The sequence below is a fragment of the Podarcis vaucheri genome (genome assembly GCF_965113315.1).
Source record: "Podarcis vaucheri genome assembly, chromosome: 9".
Lineage (NCBI taxonomy): Eukaryota > Metazoa > Chordata > Lepidosauria > Squamata > Lacertidae > Podarcis > Podarcis vaucheri.
The window spans coordinates 71,222,272-71,245,696 of NC_138767.1; the positions used below are offsets into that span (position 1 = coordinate 71,222,272).

Consider the following 23,425-nt stretch of genomic DNA (forward strand, 5'->3'; position numbering starts at 1 on the left):
GGAAAATAATCAGAGATACTTGTGCAATATGGCCTTTGCTCCAACAATTCCAAAAAAACGTTGGAAATGTGGGGTGAAAGAGGTTAGTTTCTTTCACTTGTGGTGGTTATGCGACAAGGTGAAATTTTGGGGGGGAAACATATACAACAAATTCAATAAGATCTTTAGATATACGTTCCAGAAAAAACTGGAAGCATTCTCATTGGGAATGGTTGGGGAAGATATTGCAAAGAATGATCAGAAATTGTTTCTATACGCAACAACAGCAGTGAGGTTATTGTTAGCACAGGTCTGGAAACAACAGCGATTACCAACAGTGGAAGATTGGCAAGAGAAGGTAATGGAGTATGCGGAAATAGCCAAATTAATGGGGGAAATTCAACAGGGCGATGAAACATTTCAAAAAGAATGGAAGGAATTTATGTGGACATAGGAAAGATATATGTGAAAAGAGAAATCAGTAGAATCGAATTAAACCTGTGTAATATAAATATCTTTACTGAAAAAGAATAACAACAATAAGAAGTATAATGTGTATTGTAATCAAAGTAACCAATGGTAGATGCAAATAATATACAGATAGACAGCAAGAGTTGTATATATAGAAGGATTTATTTACATACAGATAATTTTTGGAAAATGCGTAAACAGAACAACAATATCTAGAATGGATAAAAGACTTGGGGAAAAAATTTGATGTGACAAAAAGAAGTCAGAAGAGGGAAGGAGGGAAGTCAGCTCATAGAAGCAAATTGCAAATGTAAAATGTAACATAATGTGTATTTGAAGTGTGAAATTTGGAAAATAAATAAAAGATCATATTGGGGGGACGGGACAAAAAAACAAAATGGCCTTTGCTCCAATCTGGGCTCAGAAAAAAGAACCCAGAAAGATTCTCAGAAAAAGTTTCTTCTAAGAAATTTCAGCTCTGCTCTACTTTAGATGCCAGCCAAGTATGCTTGGTCTCCATCAAAACAATAAATAGGTGGAATTAAAAACAAATGTTACACATTTGGCATGGGAAACAATAATATGTGGTGAACAGGTGTGTGCAGTAATGAGCATTGCTGATGCCTCTGCCCTTTGCAGATGATGGAGATGCTGTTGTAACAATGTGTTTTGGCAGTATACACTCCCATTAATCCATTTTTCAGGAACAGAATACTTAACCCAAAATATACTTTCTGTTCATAGTCTGAAGAAGTGCAAAGGAGGACACAGCTATGGTTTCGCAGTTGTGCAGTAGGGGAGTCCCATATAGGGTGGGGCATATGTGTTCCCCTATATTTTAAACCATACGTAATTAAAGAAATAGATAACATTTTGCAATGACTTTTTTTTTTACAAGCTCAATTTTTTCCCTTGCATTTAAAGAAATAAAAATCCATTACATTTATTCTTGACGAGATTTTTCAGCTCTGTGAAGGACTGATCTGTAATTTGTTATAACAGTTTTCAATATTATTGAATATTGAACTGTAAATTGCGGTACCCCACCCTGGGACACTGTTGTGAAGGGCAGGTAAAAAATCAGTACCACTACCACCACATTAATAACTATATTCCTGAGAAATGCCTATATTTCTAGTCAAAACATGTTAATAATAAAGGGAACATCTACATCCTATAAATGCTCTGGTCCATGGGGCTCATACGTTTAGTCGGACATGACTAAACAACAACAACAACCCCGGGTATAGGGTGGTATAATAATAATAATAATAATAATAATAATAATAATAATAATAATAATAATAATAATAGGATAGCATGTCAAAAGCACATGTTTCTATTCTAAAAAGCTCTTTAAAAATGTGACTGACTTCACACTGGTTGGATTGTGTGCTGTGTGTTTTAAGAGCATTTGTGGTAGTTTTTTACACTGAATAATAGCTCATGTTAGTTCCCATTCATTTCCTTTTCCTTGAGAAAGGATTACAGTGTGGAGGGTTACAATGTGGAGACACTCTGCTTCTGTTGAAATGCACCATATCTGAGCAGGAAAAAGCACACCACCGAAAAACAAAACCCCAAAACAGCATTTTAAAAAGAGCAGACATGGTTACGTCTGGAAACATCACCAAAGTCTACCCATCGATGACTTTGCCAATGATGTTGCCCACATGCAACCACACACAGAGAGAGGAAACTAATCCATGTAGGACAAGCCAGAGGGATGTCTCTCACCCAACACCGAATAAATGCATATAACCTTGCAGCCAAGAAGACTCTCAGGTGCTGTGCACTAAAGCAGGCAGAGGCCAGCAAACTCCCAGGACTGCTGATTCGGTCCCCGCTAGAACAGAACTTTTGCCTCCCTGCCCAGCGTCGGTGGAACAAATACATACGACTAGGCAGTAACAGCAGGGACGCGGGTGGCGCTGTGGTCTAAACAACTGAGCCTAGGGCTTGCCGATCAGAAGGTCTGTGGTTCAAATCCCTGTGACGGGGTGAGCTCCTGTTGCTCAGACCCTGCTCCTGCCCACCTAGCAGTTCGAAAGCACGTCAAAGTGCAAGTAGATAAATAGGTACCACTCCGGTGGGAAGGTAAACGGCGTTTCCGTTCGCTGCTCTGGTTTGCCAGAAGCGGCTTAGTCATGCTGGCCACATGACCTGGAAAAACTGTCTGTGGACAAACATCAGCCCCCTCGGCCAGTAAAGCGAGATGAGCGCCGCAACCCCAGAGTCGTTCGCAACTGGACTTAACTGTCAGGGGTCCTTTACCTTTTACCTTTAGGAAGTAACAACAAAGGGTACAGCATGTGAAGCAGACACAAACATTCTCGTTGAAATCCATGCAGGTGATCTCCCTCCATTACTGCTAAAGGTAAAGGGGCCCCGACCATTAGGTCCAGTCGTGGCCAATTCTGGCGTTGCGCCGCTCATCTCGCTTTATTGGCCGAGGGAGCCGGCATACAGCATCTGGGTCATGTGGCCAGCATGACTAAGCCGCTTCTGGCGAACCAGAGCAGCGCACGGAAACGCCGTTTACCTTCCCGCCGGAGCGGTACCTATTTATCTACTTGCACTTTGACATGCTTTCGAACTGCTAGGTTGGCAGGAGCAGAGACCAAGCGATGGGAGCTCACCCCGTCATGGGGATTCAAACCGCTGAACTTCTGATCGGCAATTCCTAGGCTCTGTGGTTTAACCCAGTGTTTCCCAACCGGTGTTCCGCGGCACACTAGTGTGCCGTGGAACATTGCCTTGTGTTCCGTGGGAGGGAGGCGGGCGAGGCGGGCGGCGAGAGGCGGGGCGGCGAGCGAGCTCCCTCCCACATCCCATCGCCGCTCGCTTCGGCAGGCCTACTGGAGGAAGGCGTGAAAACCTCGCGCATGCGCAGGCCTTCCGCCTGCGACAGCCCAGTAGGCCGGCCGAAGCGAGCGGCGATGGGATGTGGGAGGGAGCTCGCTCGCCGCCCCGGTGTGCTCGCCGCCCGACTCCCTCCCACGGCACACCAGCCTACCTCCGTGGGAGGGAGGCGGGCGAGTCGGGCAGCGAGAGGCGGGGCGGCGGCGGCGAGGAGAGGCCGCCCAGCGCGGGGCTCTCGCCGTCTGCCTGCCTGGCTGCCTGCGAGCTCGGCGGGCAGCGCTTCCGTCCACAGCGCCCGCCTCTCATTCATAGGCGCCCCCCCAATAATTAAAAAAATTATTGCGCGCCTTGGCTCCCGCGGCCGGCGAGGGGAGCCCGGGCCGCGCGCGGCTGCTGCTGCCGCCGCCGCCTCTCCGGGCGGGAACGCTGCGGGTGCGCGAGGGAGGAGGGCGGCCCCCGGGGGCTGGGAGAGCCGGGCTGCCGTGGCCGAGAGGGCTGCTCTGCCGGGCGCCTTGGCTCCCTCGTCGCGCCCCTTGGCTCCCGCGGCCGGCGAGGGGAGCCCGGGCCGCGCGCGGCTGCTGCTGCCGCCGCCGTTTGTGGTCATGGCGGAGCTGCCGCCTAGGGAGGAGGGGAGAGGGGGCTGGCGGGGGGGCAGGCGGTGAAGGGGGCTTGGCTGCCCCTTGCAGGCTCAGGTGTGCACAGGTGGGTCCCTGGCCACCTGCATCTCTGTGTGTTGATCAATTGGAGGGGGGAAGGCAGGTAGAATTTGCAGCCTCTCAGGCCAGGAAGGGGGAAAGATTTGGGGTCTGGTGAATGTCTGGTGCGGTTCTTGTGACGCTCTGGCCATCCTGGGGTGTCCCCGGAGAAGAACTCAGAAAGGCCTGTGGGAAAGATCTGAGCCCTAAACTGGCTTTTCTGGTTCCTGGAGGGAGGTGAGAGCTGAGCTGCCGGTTCTTAGGAATGTCCTCCTCCTCTCCTCTCCTCTCTCTCTCTCTCTCTCTCTCTCTCTCTCTCTCTGGCTCTTCCCGCCCAGGGCTTGTGGGCATCTGCTCTGAGAGGAAGATGGAGGTGACTTCCCTTAAAGGTCATGGAATCATAGAGGTGGAAGGAACCCAAAGGTCATCCAGTCCAACCCCCAGCAATTCAGGACTCACAGCTAAAGCATCCCTGGCAGATGCCCCCCCGACCTCTCCCTAAAAGCCCCTTCCCCTGTCTGACTGCTCTCACCACCAGAAAGGCCTTCCTAATGTTTTGTGGGAATCTCCTTTCTTGTTTCTTTATATTTTATTGAGAGTATTACAAGGAGTTAAATTGGCGGGGGGGGGAGGGGGAATAAAAAGGTTACATGCATTAAAAATAAATAGAAGCAGAGGAAAAGAGCAATAACAAAATAGCAATGGAATATAATTAAGCCTACAGAGCTATATATGCAAATGGATCTACTTATTCTTTCCCTTGAAGATACATTGATTCGTTTGTTACTGTGGTTTCGATCAATACTTTCCAAAGATCTTTACATTTGTCCATGCATGATCTTTGTCTGAAAGCTCATGGGTTGCAGGAGTTGTCATAGGAGGTTATATTTTTGACCTTCCAACTGTTATGGAAATTACAGGGGGGGGGCACATCTTTAAAGTTGTTAAATGTTGCAAATATGCCTGAATGTACCCTTTCAACTTGACAGCTCAGGGAAGTTACCTAGATAAAATCCTGTAACACAATGTATCAGCCTTAATCATTTTGCAGATGTTAAGGGGGGGGCAGAGCCTGCAGCCACCATCCCTTTCCGGTGGGGAGGGGGCAGAGGAAAGACAGGAAGCTTTTCCCTGCAGAGTTAGACCCCTTGGCTGCGTGGCCCTGTGGCAAGTGCCTTTACTTAGCAGAGTGCATTCCCCTTTACACAGGAGGGGAGGGGAAAAAATTGAAACTTACACTTTCGTGCGTCCCTCCCGGCGCGACGCTGCGCGCTGACGTCACGGGGCTGTAATGGTGGTGTGCCTCGAGATTTTTTTCATCAAACAAGTGTGCCTTTGCCCAAAAAAGGTTGGGAAACACTGGTTTAACCCACAGCGCCACCTGCATCCCTTCATTACTTGTAGCCATTGATTATTGTTCGAGCAATATCGTTCCTTTAAGATACAGTACAGTATTCACAAACACACATGGGAGATTGTTAAGACAGATCTGCTTTGTAACACGCCCCTTTCCTTTGCTCACATGTGTGTGTGCGTGTGAGAGAAGTGGCAGAGAAGTGTTAGCAATGTACTTCAACATCTGCAGCAAGGTATCACTATGCAGCTGCATGTCTATTGTAGATCCTCCAGATGTTTCAGAATCTTTCCCCTTCAGCAACTAGAGATGAAAATATAATCCAGATCAAGGAACTCTGTTCTCTTTCTGCATCCCATCACCCTACCTGTCTAACCCTGAAAATATGGGCTGCTTCAGAAAATATGGGCTACATATAGGCTATTTTCCTACATCTCTCAAAGAGATTCACGTTCCATTCAACTGAAAAGAAGTGGTTTTGAATGACACCTCCCCTCACCCCTTGTTTTTTCCTCCACTCAGCACTCACAGGTGTAGCTGGAGGCCAGAAAAGGCTCCTACTTCTTCGCAGGTGAATAAAGAACGAGACATACAATATTCTTTACGTGCCTCTCAGTGTGCCGGCAAGCTGATGGCATCACATTCAGAACGGAGTCATATTACTTTGCTCTCCTGCGTGTGAGAAAAGTTGTTTGAAAAAGTCATTTGTTTACCGTGGGAGGAAAGGCAGAAAGTCGTTATGTGTGTTAAAACGAAACGGAACAAAACCTCACCACCATGAATGTGTAAAATGCTCCAGAAGAAAGCAAAACAACACAACACATGGCTCCTGAAAACTGCACTGTCACGCTCCAGTTGTTGGATCTCTTTTTTGAATTGTACTGCATTATTAAGTATTTATTATTCATATAGCACCACCACCACATAATGCATTTATGCGTCACCTGCCTGAAGAGTTCTAGGCCCTGGTCTTTAAGCATAGATCTGAAGAGCACCACACTAGATTGACAAAAGCAAAGAGCACGGGAGCACTTGAGACGAGGACTTGAATTAGTGGTCACATTTTTGCGCTCCCCCCACAAAAGCAAGTTTAATAGCTCATAATGATCCTGCCACCCTGAATGTGAACTGCCCTCTCAAGGGAAGCTGCCCTGGTGCCCACACCCTAATATGTTCAGCACCAAGTGAGTGTTTCGGAATAAGATCAATGTGTAAAATAAGGGCACAGAACTCTGCGTAATCCAAGAAATGTATGACTCAATTCATTGTACTCAAGTTATTGTTTGATTCTGTTCTGTTCTGAAAATTGAGTAACAACATACTTACAAAAATGGCATTTGCAGTAAAACTGTCCAAATTTTTAAAAGTCTGAAAATACAGATGGGGAGTAATTTAAAAACTGAAGCATGAGCATCATAATAGAAGCAATAAAAAATGTTGATCACTGACTCCTACATACAAAGTATTTGCTAGACAGATATTAACATTGCCCTCCTTGCATGGCAGAAGGAAGGCAGGAAGGACCTAACTTAGCATGATGTTTTCCCCAAAGCCATGGTTTTCCCAGTAGTGATGTATGGAAGTGAGAGCTGGACCATAAAGAAGGCCGATCGCTGAAGAATTGATGCTTTTGAATTATGGTGGCTGAGGGCAGCATGGGTCACAGGAACAAGCTGCCTGCGTGATCTCTCTTTATCCACAAGTTCCGCTACATAGTTGGCTCCAAAGGAATAGCCAAGCCTAACCACTTTTAAGATGAAAATCCAGCTCATTCATGGAATTAAAAAATATAAAAGCGTAACTTTGATCAGATCAGAACAGCCACTGAAATGCGTAGGAAGTATGTGCTTGTGGACGCTCACTTCCCATTTCTGTGTATCTTCTATTTATTTTAAAACATTTACAATCTACTTATAGTTATTATATGTATAGTCTTATTATACGTATAGTTAAAGCTATGGTTTTCCCAGTAGTGACGTATGGAAGTGAGAGCTGGACCATAAAGAAGGCTGATCACCGGAGAATTGATGCTTTTGAATTATGGTGCTGGAGGAGACTCTTGAGAGTCCCATGGACTGCAAGAAGATCAAACCGATCCATTCTTAAGGAAATCAGCCCTGAGTGCTCACTGGAAGGACAGATGCTGAAGCTGAGGCTCCAATACTTTGGCCACCTCATGAGAAGAGAAGACTCCCTGGAAAAGACCCTGATGTTGGGAAAGATGGAGGGCACAAGGAGAAGGGGATGACAGGACGAGATAGTTGGGCAGTGTTCTTGAAGCAACCAGCATGAGTTTGACCAAACTGCGGGAGGCAGTGGAAGACAGGAGTGCCTGGCATGCTCTAGTCCAGTGTTTCCCAACCTTTTTTGGGCAAAGGCACACTTGTTTGATGAAAAAAATCTCGAGGCACACCACCATTACAGCCCCGTGACGTCACCGCGCAGCGTCGCGCCGGGAGGGACGCACGAAAGTGTAAGTTTCTATTTACAGTGTGCTCTCCCAAAGACCTTAACCGTGTAGGTATATGGCCACGAAAAGTAACAGTTGCATTAGCAGTCAGGTTACATTATTTTGACAAGCAGCCAAAGAAGTGAATCTTCCACAAAGCGGCCTGTAGAGGGATGTGTGCGTGTTTTGTTGCTGCAAAGATCAGGACACCCCCACTCCCCGCAAAAGTACTTGGTATTAGGCGCATTTTCATCGGGCTTTTCCTTGCAATGCACAACAAGAGGAGTGATGTAAAAGCGGGTCGGGGCCCGTGTCGGACTCGGGTTCACACGTTAAGTGTTGGCCAGCCTGCCAGCACTTTGGATCGGCAAAAAATAACACGGGTTTTATTATTATTATTATTGCCCCTGCATTGACGTCAGCTCATGTCTGGGCGCTGGTGCGCGCAGGGCCGCGCTATCGACTGAGCGCTGCGGAGCTGATAAGGGCGGGTTTTGTTGCAATTCCTCGGGTAGAGGAGGAGGAGGCCGGTCGGTGAGACGGCGAGCTCAGCACGTCGGGGAGCTCCGTAACTCGAGCCGAGCAGTCCAGCCGCAGCCAGAACTCACACGGCGAGCTCGGCTGGGTCCTAGCGCCTCCCGGGTTCCCAGCCGTGTAAATTGCTGCGGGAATTGCATCACGAGCAAGGGGGGAGGGAGGGGAGAGGAAGCACCCGGAGCTGCTGCAAAAAAGCATATCGTTTCATCAGAAAGAAGGAAACTCCATATAATAAACTGCAGGAGGGCTTAAGGCCGGACTGACTCACCCGAGGCGCTCGCTGCCGCCGCCCCACCTCTCGCCGCCCGACTCGCCCGCCTCCCTCCCACGGAGGTAGGCTGGTGTGCCGTGGGAGGGAGGCGGGCGAGTCGGGCGGCGAGCACACGCGGGGCGGCGAGCGAGCTCCCTCCCCCATCCCATCGCCGCTCGCTTCGGCCGGCCTACTGGGCTGTCGCAGGCGGAAGGCCTGCGCATGTGCGAGGTTTTCACGCCTTCCTCCAGTAGGCTGGCCGAAGCGAGCGGCGATGGGATGTGGGAGCTCGCTCGCTCGCCGCCCCGCGTGTGCTCGCCGCCGCCGCCCCGCCTCTCGCCGCCCGACTCGCCCGCCTCCCTCCCACGGAACACAAGGCAATGTTCCACGGCACACTAGTGTGCCGCGGAACACCGGTTGGGAAACACTGCTCTAGTCCATGGGGTCACGAAGAGTCGGACACGACTAAACGACTAAACAAGAAGAAGCATGATGTGAGAGATTTGTGTTCGGGATCTTCTGCGACTTTTGTGTAAGCAAGGGGCTGCTTTGAAGATCAGTGTACTGTACTGGTGCTCAGTGAGAAGGTATTTAACCCTTTCCCCAACCTAAATTGCTCCCGGAAGCTGCTTTTTGCTCTGCAGCAATGCATTTGCAGCAGGGTGCCGTGAGACTGATACAGCATAGACTTACTTTTTCCCAGAAGTGACCGGCACCATACGTCAGAATCTGTTGTGAGCCATCGTAGCTCAGATCAGCCCCTCCAGATGTTTCAAATACCTTTCACATTTAACAGCTCCTTGAGAGAGATCGAAATTAAACCACTAGCCAAATGGAAGACTCAGACCATTTCGTACAGCTGACCCCATATTTGAGAAACAGAAATAACCCTACAATTCTATGGATCTTGAGGAGAGGAAAATGAGTAGAAATGACAAGTGAACAAAGAAGATTGCTGAGATGCTCTCCAGAACATGCATAGTAGAAAGTTCCCTGAAAATGTCAATGTGCTGGTCCTGGGGGGGGGGGGGGTTACCATGTGGCGTGGTCTGAGTCAAGGGTCTCCTAGGTCAAGGGTCTGGAGGCTGTCCGTCAAGGGCGAAGCGGGGTCCAAGGCAAGGAGCCGGGCGTGGTCAGGAACTCTGGAAGAGCAAGACAGGGTGCTGGCAGGAACAGGTTACCAACGATGTTGCTCCCGCAACCTAGGACTGGGCTGACTGGCCTTTATCTCCTCTGAGGCATAGGGCGGTCCTGGCCCACAGGTGACTCGCCTCTCCTGGCCTTAAGGCAAGCACTCCTCCTGAGAGAACTTAGTTCCCTCCACCTCTCTGCCCTGAGCTTCTGCAGCTCAGGAGAGGCTGGAGGGTTACTGGACCCAGAGGCAACCTCACCTTCCCCTGACAGGGCTGGAAGAGGAGCACCTGCAGGCAATGGGTCCTCCATCACCTCCAGAGCCAGAGCGGATTCAGCTGGTGTCTGCTCCTGAGGATCCGGCACAGGTGAGGGCCCTTCAGGTTCAAGCCCCTGCCCCAGCTCAGCTGGTCCTGGAGGCGAGGACTCCTGTGCAGGCTGGGATTCCTCAGGTTCAGCCTCTGAATCAGATTCCCAGGCCATCATAGTCAAGCTCAAGCCAAATAAGATGTGATGATAAAAATGCATGAATGCATCACTAAATGTTTTGGCTTTTGCTGTTAGCAGCCACAGGGCTCCTTGATTTAGATCAGGACTTTAGCATGGAGAAGGAAGCCCCCACAGGACTTTTCTTCCAGTGAACACTATCCTGGTAGAAATACAGACCCATGTAGGTGTGTTCTCCTACTGGCTTAATAAGCAGCTTTGGGGTCAATTTCCACTAGGAAAACAGCATGGAAGGAAAGGTTAAAGTTCTGCCTAATGTTTCCTCACCAGAATTCAAAGAGGTGAGGCAGCTGAGGCTGCTATATTGTTAAGTTCCAGTCTGAACTGTAACTATTTTATCTGTATATACTGTATTTTCTGGCGTATAAGACTACTTTTTAACCCAGGCAAATCTTCTCAAAAGTTGGGGGTCGTCTTATACGCCGGCTACAGCAGTAGCACCTGCAGCAACTCTCCCCAAAGGATAAAACGACAGTAAATTAAATCAGAGGACACCAAGCTCTCTAGATGAAGCAGAAATATGCTTGAAAATTTGCCCCAGAAACCCCTAGCCACTGGGAAGTAGAGCGGATTTCCGAGCCGGACTGGAGACTGGTTTTTAAAAATTTTATTTGGTGTGCGTTGGAAGAGGGGTAGTCTCATACGGCGAGTATATCCCAAACTCTATATTTTAACTGGAAAAGTTGGGGGGTCGTCTTATACGCCAGAAATTGCGGTAATTGTGTATGCTATTGTGGTAACCTGCCCTGGGACCCCAAGGTGGGCAGGTAAGAAAAACTGTAAATAAATAAGTAAATGGCAGAATGAAAATAAAAATGATGGGTATGCGCTCAGTGCTTCTGTCATGTCTAGTGTGGCCTTCACTTTTGTTACAGGACCGAAAAGGCAAAATAGATGAAAGGACTATTGAAACGGAAAATATGATAGCGCCATCATATAAATGCATGGTTCAGCCATATTTAAAGCATTTTGGTTACACCCTCAAAAAATGTATATAAAACTTCCAAAGGTCCAAAAAGTGCAGCAAAAGATGATAATAAAGGCTCACCAACAGGACAACCGATAAAGAATATGAGGAAGAGTTAGATCATTTGTGGCTTCTTGGTCTAAAAAAGAAGACAATAAACCAGGCACATGATGAAAGAGGTCTGCAAAATGATGAATAAATAGAGAGGAATCATTCCCATTCACAATATTAGAACTTGACGTCATCCAGTGAAACTGATTGACAGTAAAGTTCCCAGCAGATGACAGTTAAGTACTTTTTTGTGTGATACAGGATTAGCTTATGAATTAATTGCCACAAGATGTCATTATGACTGCCGCTAAAAAGGCTCTTATATAAACCAGATAAATGCACTAATTATTATAGTTTAAAATGACAGCTCCATATTTACAGTGACCTCCACCCTGTCCTTTGGCTGGGCACTTTTGGAAAGAACGCACGTAACCTGAAAGAACTTGATATAGTCCAGAGAGGTTATTTCTATATTTCCTATAAATTTTCAGTAACTGTGAAGAAATCAACGGAAGTATTTTAAAGCACCATTAAGGTATTACGGCTGCTTAGCTCCTGGTTGTGGGATGAACTGCCTTGTGACAGTTTAAAGATGAACAATATATCATGAGCTACAGCCTAGTCCTGGGATTCTTGGCATAGGGAAACCTTGGTACCATGCGCACACAGCAGCCATTACAGCACCATTAGCTGTGGTGCAGAGGTGCATGCCAGGCTAGTTTTGGCTCGCCAGGAAGTCCATCCTAGCCTGCAAGGTCATTTCACCCAAAACCTCAATTTCTAGTATTGATGGCAGTGTGCCTTTGAAGACCAGTTGCTGGAAATCATGAACGGGGGGAATGCTTTTGCACACAAGGTCAACATGCAAGCTTCATTCTCCATAGCTGTCAACTTACAGATTTGAAAATAAGGGACCAGCAGCCTAGGAAATAAGGGATTAGCAGCCCAAATAAGGGATTTTTAGAGCACAGGTATGTTCGACTTCTGAGCCCCTCCGAGCCAAAGGCAGAAAGCCCAGCCAGCAGCCAAACGAAGCCTCAAGCGGTGGTTCCCACAGCGCAGCAACCCGGCAAAGGGGATGCAGCAAGGAAAACCACCGTCACCTCTCTGCTGGGAAGCACTGAGCAAAGGCGAGTCCCCAGGCAACGCGGCCGATTTGATCGGCACAAAGCATGCAAGCTCCACCCCCAGTCGTTTTTAGACTCCTTATTGGGTGAGCAAAGCAGCCAAGCAACACAGTTGGAGCCTTCCTCCTCCCTGGCCGGCAGGGAGGGAGGGAGAGGAGCTGCTTCCTTTGAAACCTGGGAAATTTAAGGGACATCATCAATAAGGGACAGCAGCGGGACATGGCGCTGGGATAAGGGACTTTCCTGCCAAATAAGGGACGGTTGACAGCTATGTCATTCTCATAGGCATCTAGTTGGTCACTGTGAGAACAGGATGTTGGACTAGATCTGGTCTGATCCAGCAGGGCTCTTTGTATGTTCAGACCATGTGAGTCAGTTGCTCATCACGACCCTGATGTGTGGAGTGGACTGCACTGGGGAAATTGTGATTGTAAACCTAGACTCACTCACCTAGGAGCAAATCCCATTGAACTCAATGGGATTAACTGTAGAGTAAGAGATGTCTGGGGTTGCTGTTTGCAGAACACCGCAGGGCATGAAGATCAAGTCATGTGCCGTTCCTCCACCTGGATGGATCTGCTCAGGAAGGAGGGACCTGAATCAATTGTATTCAAGTTACAAGAAAGTTAGATTCCAACTAAATATATCAGGAAGAACTTTCTGACAGCAAGAACTGTTTGATAGTGGAACAGTCTCCCTCAGGAGGTGGTGAACTCTTGTTTCCTTGGAGATTTTTAAGTAGAGGTTGGATGGCCATCTGTCATGGATGCTTTGATTGAAATTCCTGAATTGCAGCGGGTTGAACTAGATAATTTGAGATATCGGTCTGTAACAAGCAAAGATTTGCCTTGGTTTATAATTTTCTGTGAAATTAGCAGGGCTCCCCCCCCCAGCTGGAACTCACAGGAACTCGGTTCTGGCACCTCTCAGGTGGGTGCTATTGGAGGTGTTCATGGTGAGTTCCGGCACCTCTTTTATAGAAAAATAGCACTGGAAATTAGATTGGTCTGCCTGAACAAACTTGAATCAAAAATATGTAGTAGTGAGAAAGGCTCTTGCAGGCAAAATAAAGAATAGCAGCTAGTAAACTCAAGAGGGAGAACGAACGAGTAAGGGTTTGCATTGATATAATGAACAAATCTGAAATCTGATATTGCTGCATAAGATTATTATCTATCAATAAATCAATAATTATAATAATAATACTTTATTTATTTCCCAGCCACTCTAGGCAGCTTCCAGAATATTAAAATACAATCTATCACATCATTTGCATTCCATCCTCCTTCCAAGAAACTCAAGGTGTTGTACATGGCATCCCCAGTCCAATTTTATCCTCACAACAGACCTCTAAGGTAGGTTTGACCAAGTGGGACTGACTGGGCCAATATCACACAGTGAGCTTTGTTGCTGAGGAGGAATTTGAACCCGTGTTTCCCAGATCCAAATCTGACACTTTTCCTCACCCACGTCCCTATAATAAGAGCCTTCAATAGATACTGGGCATTAATGGTTATTTGCCTGCTGTAATAAATATTGGCCTGTTTCTCTGCTTCATGTCCAGTAATAATAAATAAAACCACACCTGGAGTACCACAATTTAAGGAGGATATTGACAAGCTGGAATATGTGCAGAGAAGGGAGACCAAGATGATCGAGTGACCAAGATGGAAACCAAGCCATGAGGGTATGTTTAGCCTGGAAAAGAAGAGACTGAGAGGTGTTATGATAGCCTTTTTGAAGTATCTAAGTATCCTGAGGGACGCGGGTGGCGCTGTGGGTTAAACCACAGAGCCTAGGACTTGCTGATCAGAAGGTCGGTGGTTCAAATCCCTGCAACGGGGTGAGCTCCTGTTGCTCGGTCCCTGCTCCTGCCAACCTAGCAGTTCGAAAGCACCTCAAAGTGCAAGTAGATAAATAGGTATCACTCCTGCGGGAAGGTAAATGGCGTTTCCGTGCGCTGCTCTGGTTCGTTAGAAGCGGCTTAGTCATGCTGGCCACATGACCTGGAAGCTGTACGCCGGCTCCCTCGGCCAATAAAGCGAGATGAGTGCCGCAACCCCAGAGTCGGTCACGACTGGACCTAATGGTCAGGGGTCCCTTTACCTAAAGGGCTGTCACGTGGAGGATGGAGGAAGCATGTTTTCTCCAGCTTTGGAGGCTAGAACCCAAAAATGGATTCAAATTAAAAGAAAGGAGATTCCAACCAGGAAGAACTTTCTGACCATAAGAGCTGTTTGACAGCGAAATGGACTCCCTTGGAAGGTGGTGGACTCTCATTCACTGGAAGTTTTTAAGCAGAGGCTAGATGGCCATTTGTCATGTAACTGAGATTCCTACATTGCAGGGGTTGGACTAAATGACCTTTGGTTCCCCTTCCAACACTGCAATGCTATGATCGTCACAAATCACCCTGAATTATGCTCAGTGCATACAGACATCACATCCTTGATGCCATCCTTGTGCAAGACTTTGGTAATACTGCGCCCTGGGTGAGGACAAAGTGTAGTGCCCATCCCTTAATGATTCTTATTTACACAATAATATTTGGTACAGTGGTACCTCGGGTTAAGAACTTAATTCGTTCTGGAGGTCGGTTCTTAACCCGAAACTATTCTTAACCTGAAGAACCACTTTAGCTAATGGGGCCTCCTGCTGCCGCTGTGCCACCGCTGCACGATTTCTGTTCTCATCCTGAAGCAAAGTTCTTAACCCGAGGTACTATTTCTGGGTTAGCGGAGTCTGTAACCTGAAGCGTATGTAACCCGAAGTGTATGTAACCCGAGGTACCACTGTATTATTATTTGGTACTTTGAGTAGGTAAAGGTAAAGGGACCCTTGACCATTAGGTCCAGTCGTGGCCGACTCTGGGGTTGTGGCGCTCATCTCACTTTATTGGCCGAGGGAGCCGGCGTACAGCTTCTGGGTCATGTGGCAGCATGACTAAGCCACTTCTGGCAAAACCAGAGCAGTGCACGGAAACGCCGTTTACCTTCCTGCCGGAGCGGTACCTATTTATCTACTTGCACTTTGACGTGCTTTCGAACTACTGGGTTGGCAGGAGCAGGGACCGAACAACGGGAGCTCACCCCGTTGTGGGGATTCGAACCGCCGACCTTCTGATCGGCAAGCCCAAGGATCTGTGGTTTAACCCACAGCACCACCTGCGTTCCTGTAACCTGAGGTACCACTGTATAAATATAGGTATGATTATCATCATCAACATCATCATCCCCCACCGTTTGGGCAGCCCTCACTGCGCTGTGGGAAGCCTCCCAGAATTCCCCCCATGCCCCTTTGCTATGGGAATTCGCCCCATAACCCCACCAACGAGATGGACCTTCTTTTAGAACTACAATGGTACCTTGGGTTAAGCACTTAATTCGTTCTGGAGGTCTGTTCTTAACCTGAAACTGTTCTTAACCTGAAGCACCACTTTAGCTAATGGGGCCTCCCGCTGTTGTGCCGCCGCCACTGCACGATTTCTGTTCTCATCCTGAAGCAAAGTTCTTAACCCGAGGTACTATTTCTGGGTTAGCGGAGTCTGTAACCTGAAGCGTATGTAACCTGAAGCATATGTAACCCGAGGTACCACTGTATTATTATTTGGTACTTTGTATAAATATAGGTCCCCTTCATGGATCACTGCCTTGCCGTGGCGAAGGGGCTTGAAGAACTCAGAGAAGCTATGAACTACGCCGAGCAGGGTACACAAGATGAACAGGTCATAGTGGAGAGTTTTGACCAAACGTGATCCACCTGGAGTAGGAATCGGCAAGCCACTCCAGTATCCCTGCCAAGAAAACTCCATGGACAAAGACAACAGGCATATAAAAGTTATGACACTGGAAGATGAGCCCCTCAGGTCGGAAGGTGTCCAACATGCTACTGGGGAAGAGCGGAGGACAAGTACAAGTAGATCCAGAGCTGATGAAGCGGCTGGGCCAAAGCCGAAAGGACGCTCAGTTGTGGATATGCATGGAAGCGAAAGGAAAGTCCAATGCTGTAAAGAAAAATATTGCATAGGAACCTGGAATGTAAGAACCATGAACCTGGGTAAGTTGGATGTGGTCAAAAATGAGATGGCAAGAATAAATATTGACATCCTGGGCATCAGTGAGCTAAAATGGACGGGAATGGGCGAATTCAGTTCGGATGACTACCATATCTACTACTGTGGGCAAGAAACCCGTAAGAGAAATGGAGTGGCCCTCATAGTCAACAAAAGAGTGGCGAAAGCTGTACTGGGATGCAGTCTCAAAAATGATAGAATGATCTCGATACGAATCCAAGGCAGACCTTTTAACATCACAGTAATCCAAGTTTATGCACCAACTACTGGTGCTGAAGAAACTGAAATTGACCAGTTCTATGAAGACTTACAAAACCTTATCGAAGTGACACCAAAGAAGGATGTTCTGCTCATTATAGGGGATTGGAATGCTAAAGTAGGGAATCAAGAGATAAAAGGAACAACTGGCAAGTTTGGCCTTGGAGATCAAAACGAAGCAGGGCAAAGGCTAATAGAGTTCTGTCAAGAGAACAAGCTGGTCATCACAAACACGCTTTTCCAACAACACAAGAGACGACTCTACACATGGACATCCCCAGATGGGCAACATCGAAATCAGATTGATTATATTCTCTGCAGCCAAAGATGGAGAAGCTCTATACAGTCAGCAAAAACAAGACCTGGAGCTGACTGTGGCTCAGATCATCAGCTCCTTATAGCAAAATTCAAGCTTAAACTGAAGAAAGTAGGAAAAACCACTGGACAGGTAAGATACAATCTAAACCAAATCCCTTATGAATACACAGTGGAAGTGAGGAACAGGTTTAAGGATTTAGATTTGCTGGACAGAGTGCCTGAAGAACTATGGATGGAGGCTCGCAACATTATACAGGAGGCAGCAACTAAAACCATCCCAATGAAAAAGAAATGCAAGAAAGCAAAGTGGCTGTCCAACGAGGCCTTACAAATAGCGGAGGAGAGAAGGCAAGCAAAATGCGAGGGAGATAGTGAAAGATACAGGAAATTGAATGCAGATTTCCAAAGAACAGCAAGGAGAGACAAGAAGGCCTTCTTAAACGAGCAATGCAAAGAAATAGAGGAAAGCAACAGAATGGGAAGAACCAGAGATCTGTTCAAGAAAATCGGAAATATGAAAGGAACATTTCGTACAAAGATTACCATAATAAAGGACAAAAGTGGTAAAGATCTAACTGAAGCAGAAGACATCAAGAAGAGGTGGCAAGAATACACAGAGGAATTATACCAGAAAGATATGGATGTCTCGTACACCCCAGGTAGTGTGGTTGCTGACCTTGAGCCAGACATCCTGGAGAGTGAAGTCAAATGGGCCTTAGAAAGCACTGCAAATAACAAGGCCAGTGGAAGTGATGGTATTCCAGCTGAACTGTTTAAAATTTTAAAAGATGATGCTGTTAAGGTGCTACACTCAATATGCCAGCAAGTTTGGAAAACTCAGCAGTGGCCAGAGGATTGGAGAAGATCAGTCTACATTCCAATCCCAAAGAAAGGCAGTGCCAAAGAATGCCCCAACTACCGCACAATTTCACTCATTTCACATGCTAGCAAGGTTATGCTTAAAATTCTACAAGGAAGGCTCAAGCAGTATGTGGACCGAGAACTCCCAGAAGTGCAAGCTGGATTTAGAAGAGGCAGAGGAACCAGAGACCAAATTGCAAACATGCGCTGGATTATGGAGAAAGCCAGAGAGTTCCAGAAAGACATCTACTTCTGCTTCATTGACTATGCAAAAGCCTTTGACTGTGTTGACCACAGCAAACTATGGCAAGTTCTTAAAGAAATGGGAGTGCCTGATCACCTCATCTGTCTCCTGCGAAATCTCTATGTGGGACAAGAAGCTACAGTTAGAACTGGATATGGAACAACTGATTGGTTCCAAATTGGGAAAGGAGTACGGCAAGGCTGTATATTGTCTCCCTGCTTATTTAACTTATATGCAGAATTCATCATGCGAAAGGCTGGGCTGGATGAATCCCAAGCCGGAATTAAGATTGCCGGAAGAAATATCAACAACCTCAGATATGCAGATGACACAACCTTGATGGCAGAAAGTGAAGAGGAATTAAAGAACCTTTTAATGAGGGTGAAAGAGGAGAGCGCAAAATATGGTCTGAAGCTCAACATCAAAAAAACGAAGATCATGGCCACTGGGCCCATCAACTCCTGGCAAATAGATGGGGAAGAAATGGAGGCAGTGAGAGATTTTACTTTCTTGGGCTCCATGATCAGTGCAGATGGTGACAGCAGTCACGAAATTAAAAGACGCCTGCTCCTTGGGAGAAAGGCGATGGCAAACCTAGACAACATCTTAAAAAGCAGAGACATCACCTTGCCAACAAAGGTCCGTATAGTAAAAGCCATGGTTTTCCCAGTAGTGATGTATGGAAGTGAGAGCTGGACCATAAAGAAGGCTGATCGCCGAAGAATTGATGCTTTTGAATTATGGTGCTGGAGGAGACTCTTGAGAGTCCCATGGACTGCAAGAAGATCAAACCTCTCCATTCTGAAGGAAATCAGCCCTGAGTGCTCACTGGAAGGACAGATCGTGAAGCTGAGGCTCCAATACTTTGGCCACCTCATGAGAAGAGAGGACTCCCTGGAAAAGACCCTGATGTTGGGAAAGATGGAGGGCACAAGGAGAAGGGGACGACAGAGAATGAGATGGTTGGATGGTGTTCTTGAAGCTACTAGCATGAGTTTGATCAAACTGCGGGAGGCAGTGGAGGACAGAAGTGCCTGGCGTGCTCTGGTCCATGGGGTCACAAAGAGTCGGACACGACTAAACGACTAAACAACAACATAAATATAGGTATCATCCAGTGGCGTAGCGTGGGGGGTGCAGGGGGGCCCGGCCGCACCGGGCGCAACATCTGGGGGCTAGGGTTAGGGGGCGCAAATCCACGGGTTAGGGGGCGCAAATTACTTGCCTTGCCCCGGGTGCTGACAACCCACGCTACGGCACTGGTATCATCATCACCCCCCACCGTTTGGGCAGCCCTCACTGCGCTCTGGGAAGCCGCCCAGAATTCCCCCCATGCCCCCTTGCTATGGGAATTCGCCCCATAATAAGACGGACCTTCTTTTAGAACTATTGATTGGGCGGGGTGAGGTTATAAGGCGGGGGTTGGTGTTGGGGCGGATATGGGAAACTCCGATGGAGAGGATGGGCTCCTTGCCTCCGATTGCGCAGGGTCGGTGGGTAGCCGGCGATTTCTTAAAACTCTCCTTTGGCTGAATTATTCATGAGACCAAAAAAGAAAGAAAGAAAAGCAGAAGAAGGGGGGGGGGGAAGGATGAGGAGCTGGGGGGTGGGGGGTGGGAGCGGGAGGCCTCGGCGCTGATGTCAGTCCGGAGGAAGGAGCCTGAGCGCACAGCAGGATCCCGGGCGCTGCTTCCAGTGCTGCAGAGAGGGAGAGAGAGGGGGTAGCTTCAGGGTGCAGCATGCTGCCTGGCTCCCGTTCCAGCCTCTCCAGTAGCAGCGGCGGCGGCGGCGGCTGCATTGCTGGGGCCACGAGCGCAGCAGGGCCAAAGGGGGACCACGCGGCGGAGGCGGCGGCCGAGGGCGCACGATGGCTGGCTGGCTGGGCAGCGGCTGCCTCTGGCTCCTGGCGCTGGCGTGCCTTCTGCAGCGCGCCCAGGTGAGGAAGCCGGTGCGGTGTCCCGCCATCTGCAGCTGCACCAAAGAGTCCATCATTTGCGTCGGAGCGGCGGCGGTGCCGCGGAGCCCCGGAGACATCAGCTCCTTGTAAGTCGAGCCAAGAAGGGTGATGGGTGGGTGGGTGGCTGGCGCGCAACGCGGCGCACGGATGGCACCAGACCTTCCCTTCTGGGGCGGCGCGCCTGCATGCTTTACTTGGGATTCCTGCATTGCAGGGGGTTGGGCTGGATGACCCTCGGGGGTCTCCCCCCACCCCGACACTCACTCCGCGATTCTAGGATTCTGACGTTCAGAGGGTGTTAGGAAAAGCAAAGCACCAAACTTGCCCCCTCCGGCTGCTCCGCGCAAACAGTGCGCATGGGAAGGGAGGCGCCCGCCTGGCGTTTCCGGAGATGCCTGCGCTGTCGCTCAGCCGGGAGATGTTGTTTTAGGGCGAGAAGAAGATGCTGCTGCAGCAGCAGGCAGTTCCAGAGATGACAAAAGACTAGAGAGGGGCGGGTGATGCGGGAGAAAAGGCCCAGCCTATGAAACTCAAAGAATTGGGGAGATTCTGCGAGTAAGTGACCATGTTCTCACTAGAGGGGAAGAAATGATTTTCAGCTGGTCTGAACTATCTTGGAACAAATAGGATTCAGGGTCCTGGAAGTTGAGAGTGAGTTCACTGCCTTTGGTAATGTAGGACTTTTCAACTTGCCTCGCTTTAAAATCTGCTAGGCTTCAAAACCCTCCAGTCAGTCTTCAGTTCTGTTTCACTCACTGATTGCTTCTGTTCAGTCGTATGTCGTCTGTATCTACAGCTATAGCACAATATATTATGATGCATATAATGAAATAGATAGGAAAATAAATCCATAATATAAGGGGACGAAGAAAGCAGATCCCCGTTCACTTTTCAGACAGAGGCAGTCAAATGCACACAATATTTTAGATTAATTGATAAATACGGTGAAAGGAGATCATAGAAAACTTCCGGAGGAGCAGGTTAAGAACTGTAAGGAAGGTCATGGAAAAGCTGTTAAGAAAGAGAGTCATAATGATGATGGTAATAATAACAAGAAAAAGTGTTGTAATTAGTTCCTATGGATTTCCCCTTGTATTTCCCCCCTCAGGAGCCTGGTAAATGGAACATTTTCTGAAATAAAAGAGAGAATGTTTTCACATTTGCCTTCCCTGCAGTTGCTGTAAGTATTAAATTTTTATATTTTATAAAAAGAGATGATCAAAGCTCTTGCCTGTGAAGAGGCATCCTGGGACTTTGAAATACCTATTTCCAAATCACAGACTGAGACCCACGAGTGGTGAATGTTAATTTCTAAAACCACGTAAAGAGCCGAGGAGTCATTGCTTTGAAAGGAAAGGAAAGGTTAGTGTAGAGTCCAAAATAAATTGACATGCGATTGTAAAGCTTATTCTCAAATCCAGTTTCTTTTTTTTTAGAGGTGCACATTACAAACACTTCTCTTGTTTGACATTCGATTGAAGGATTATGCTAAAATATTAGAAGGAAATTCTGCTCCAACAGCAATGTTACATTGTTGAGAGGCACCAAAAGAAACTGGATTCTTAAACACCACCACCACAAGCAACACCTTTTTAGTATTCCTACTTAACAGCTTCCTTCTTATATCTCTGCCATAGCAGTATAATTCCCTATTTGGTTCCTTCCATATCCAAGTTGGCTTGAGTATGCTTAGTTCCCACCATGCTTTTGAATCACAATTCACATTGTTGTCTCAAACTCCCTGGGCCTTCCTTTCTTCTGAGAAAGAGAAGGTGCCTCCCAGGGTGGAAAGGAAACAGGAGCCTGCTTGATGGCTTGGCAGTTGCCAAAATCCACACCCCACACTGTAATTTTATCTTGGTTTGGGAATTGTTGGTGAAGTTGACTAAACAGCAGCCGTGCTGTCTCTCCTGCCCACCTAACAACCAAGGCAGGTGACCTGGTGAACCAGCCACAAAACTTGCATGGCCCACAGACTGGAAAACAGGTCATGTATATGCTTCCAATTCTCTAGATGACTCTCTTGGGAGCAATGCGGTGAACTGCCAAGGCATGCAATCAATGCCCTGTGTTACACAACAGTTAACAAAGGGATAGGCTGAGATTATTGTTGCGAACTGTGAAGATCAGCATCTTAACCTTCCTGTACAATACTATCCAATGCCCTTCAGGTTATAAGTAATTGTGGCTGACTTTCGTCCGACTTTACTGAAACTTTTGCAATCCTTATCCATTTTATGATTTGCGGTTGCTGTAATATTTGCACTCCTGTTTTGCGATAACTGTATTTGTGTGTGTGTTTAACCAATAAAATGTAGAACTTTGCAAAAGAATCAGCGCAGCGCAGGCTGCAAGCACCAGCACATGCTCGTGACGCCATCAGTTTGTGCTGACATCAGTCGGCTTCTATACACGCCTAGAAAGGTCTGCAGGCACCTGCTGTAATCTGCTGGAGCCTTCTTATGAATTATAGTCCGTCTCCCTGTATATAGTGCCCAGTTCCACCCAAGTTGGAACTAGGAAATCCTGTCAAAATTTCAACTTTGGAAAGAATTCAATGGTCAGGGTAGAAATTAATGGTAACTGTGGGAAAGTGACAACAATTTACCCTTAGAGTTTGTTGGTTCCACAAGCACCTCTGTCCTAGCTTGTCCCTCTGTGGACTTTTGGTCTACAGTTGCTTTGCACCAGGAAAAGAGCTGGAATATACCCATCTGAGGATAAGGATGGCACCACCCATCTTTGCTTCCCTTTCCCTTGAGGGTGGAAAGAAGTCCCTAGAAATGTGTTTATGGCCTGAAAGGTGAGAGGGTCCCTGCAGATTTGCAGTGGCGCTGTGGGTTAAACCACAGAGCCTAGGACTTGCCGATCAGAAGGTTGGTGGTTTGAATCCCCATGACGGGTGAAGCTCCCGTTGCTCGGTCCCAGCTCCTGCCAACCTAGCAGTTCTAAAGCACGTCAAAGTGCAAGTAGATAAATAGGTACTTCTCCGGCGGAAAGGTAAACGGCATTTCCGTGCGCTGCTCTGGTTCGCCAGAAGCAGCTTAGTCATGCTGGCCACATGACCCAGAAGCTGTACGCCGGCTCCCTCGGCCAATAAAGCGAGATGAGCGCTGCAATCCCAGAGTCGGCCATGACTGGACCTAATGGTCAGGGGTCCCTTTACCTTTACCTTACAGAGTTGTAGTGCAATTCTGTTCTTTTATGCATTTCTGCTGCGCTGGGCTCACTAGGATGAGCTACTCTTTTCTAGTAGTCATAGATTCTGTTCCTCTTATTCTGCTATCCAAGAGCACCTCTAACCCCCTTTTTTAATCCAATAAAGTCATGTCTTG

At 47.7% G+C, this 23,425-nt stretch overlaps 1 protein-coding gene and 1 long non-coding RNA gene across 2 annotated transcripts in view; both read left to right on the plus strand.

The window, feature by feature from the left end:
* The window catches only part of LOC309540558, a 161,687-nt gene that overhangs the window by 100,581 nt on the left and 37,681 nt on the right, over positions 1–23,425 (plus strand). The gene's annotated exons all lie outside the window — the stretch shown is intronic.
* Positions 19,760–23,425, plus strand: part of LGI2 (leucine rich repeat LGI family member 2) — a 33,909-nt gene continuing 30,243 nt past the window's right edge. The window contains exons 1-2 of the mRNA XM_082237407.1: positions 19,760–20,176; positions 21,199–21,270. Coding sequence (XP_082093533.1) covers positions 20,001–20,176; positions 21,199–21,270 — 248 coding nt within the window. The 5' untranslated portion in view covers positions 19,760–20,000. The remainder of the gene's footprint in view (positions 20,177–21,198; positions 21,271–23,425) is intronic.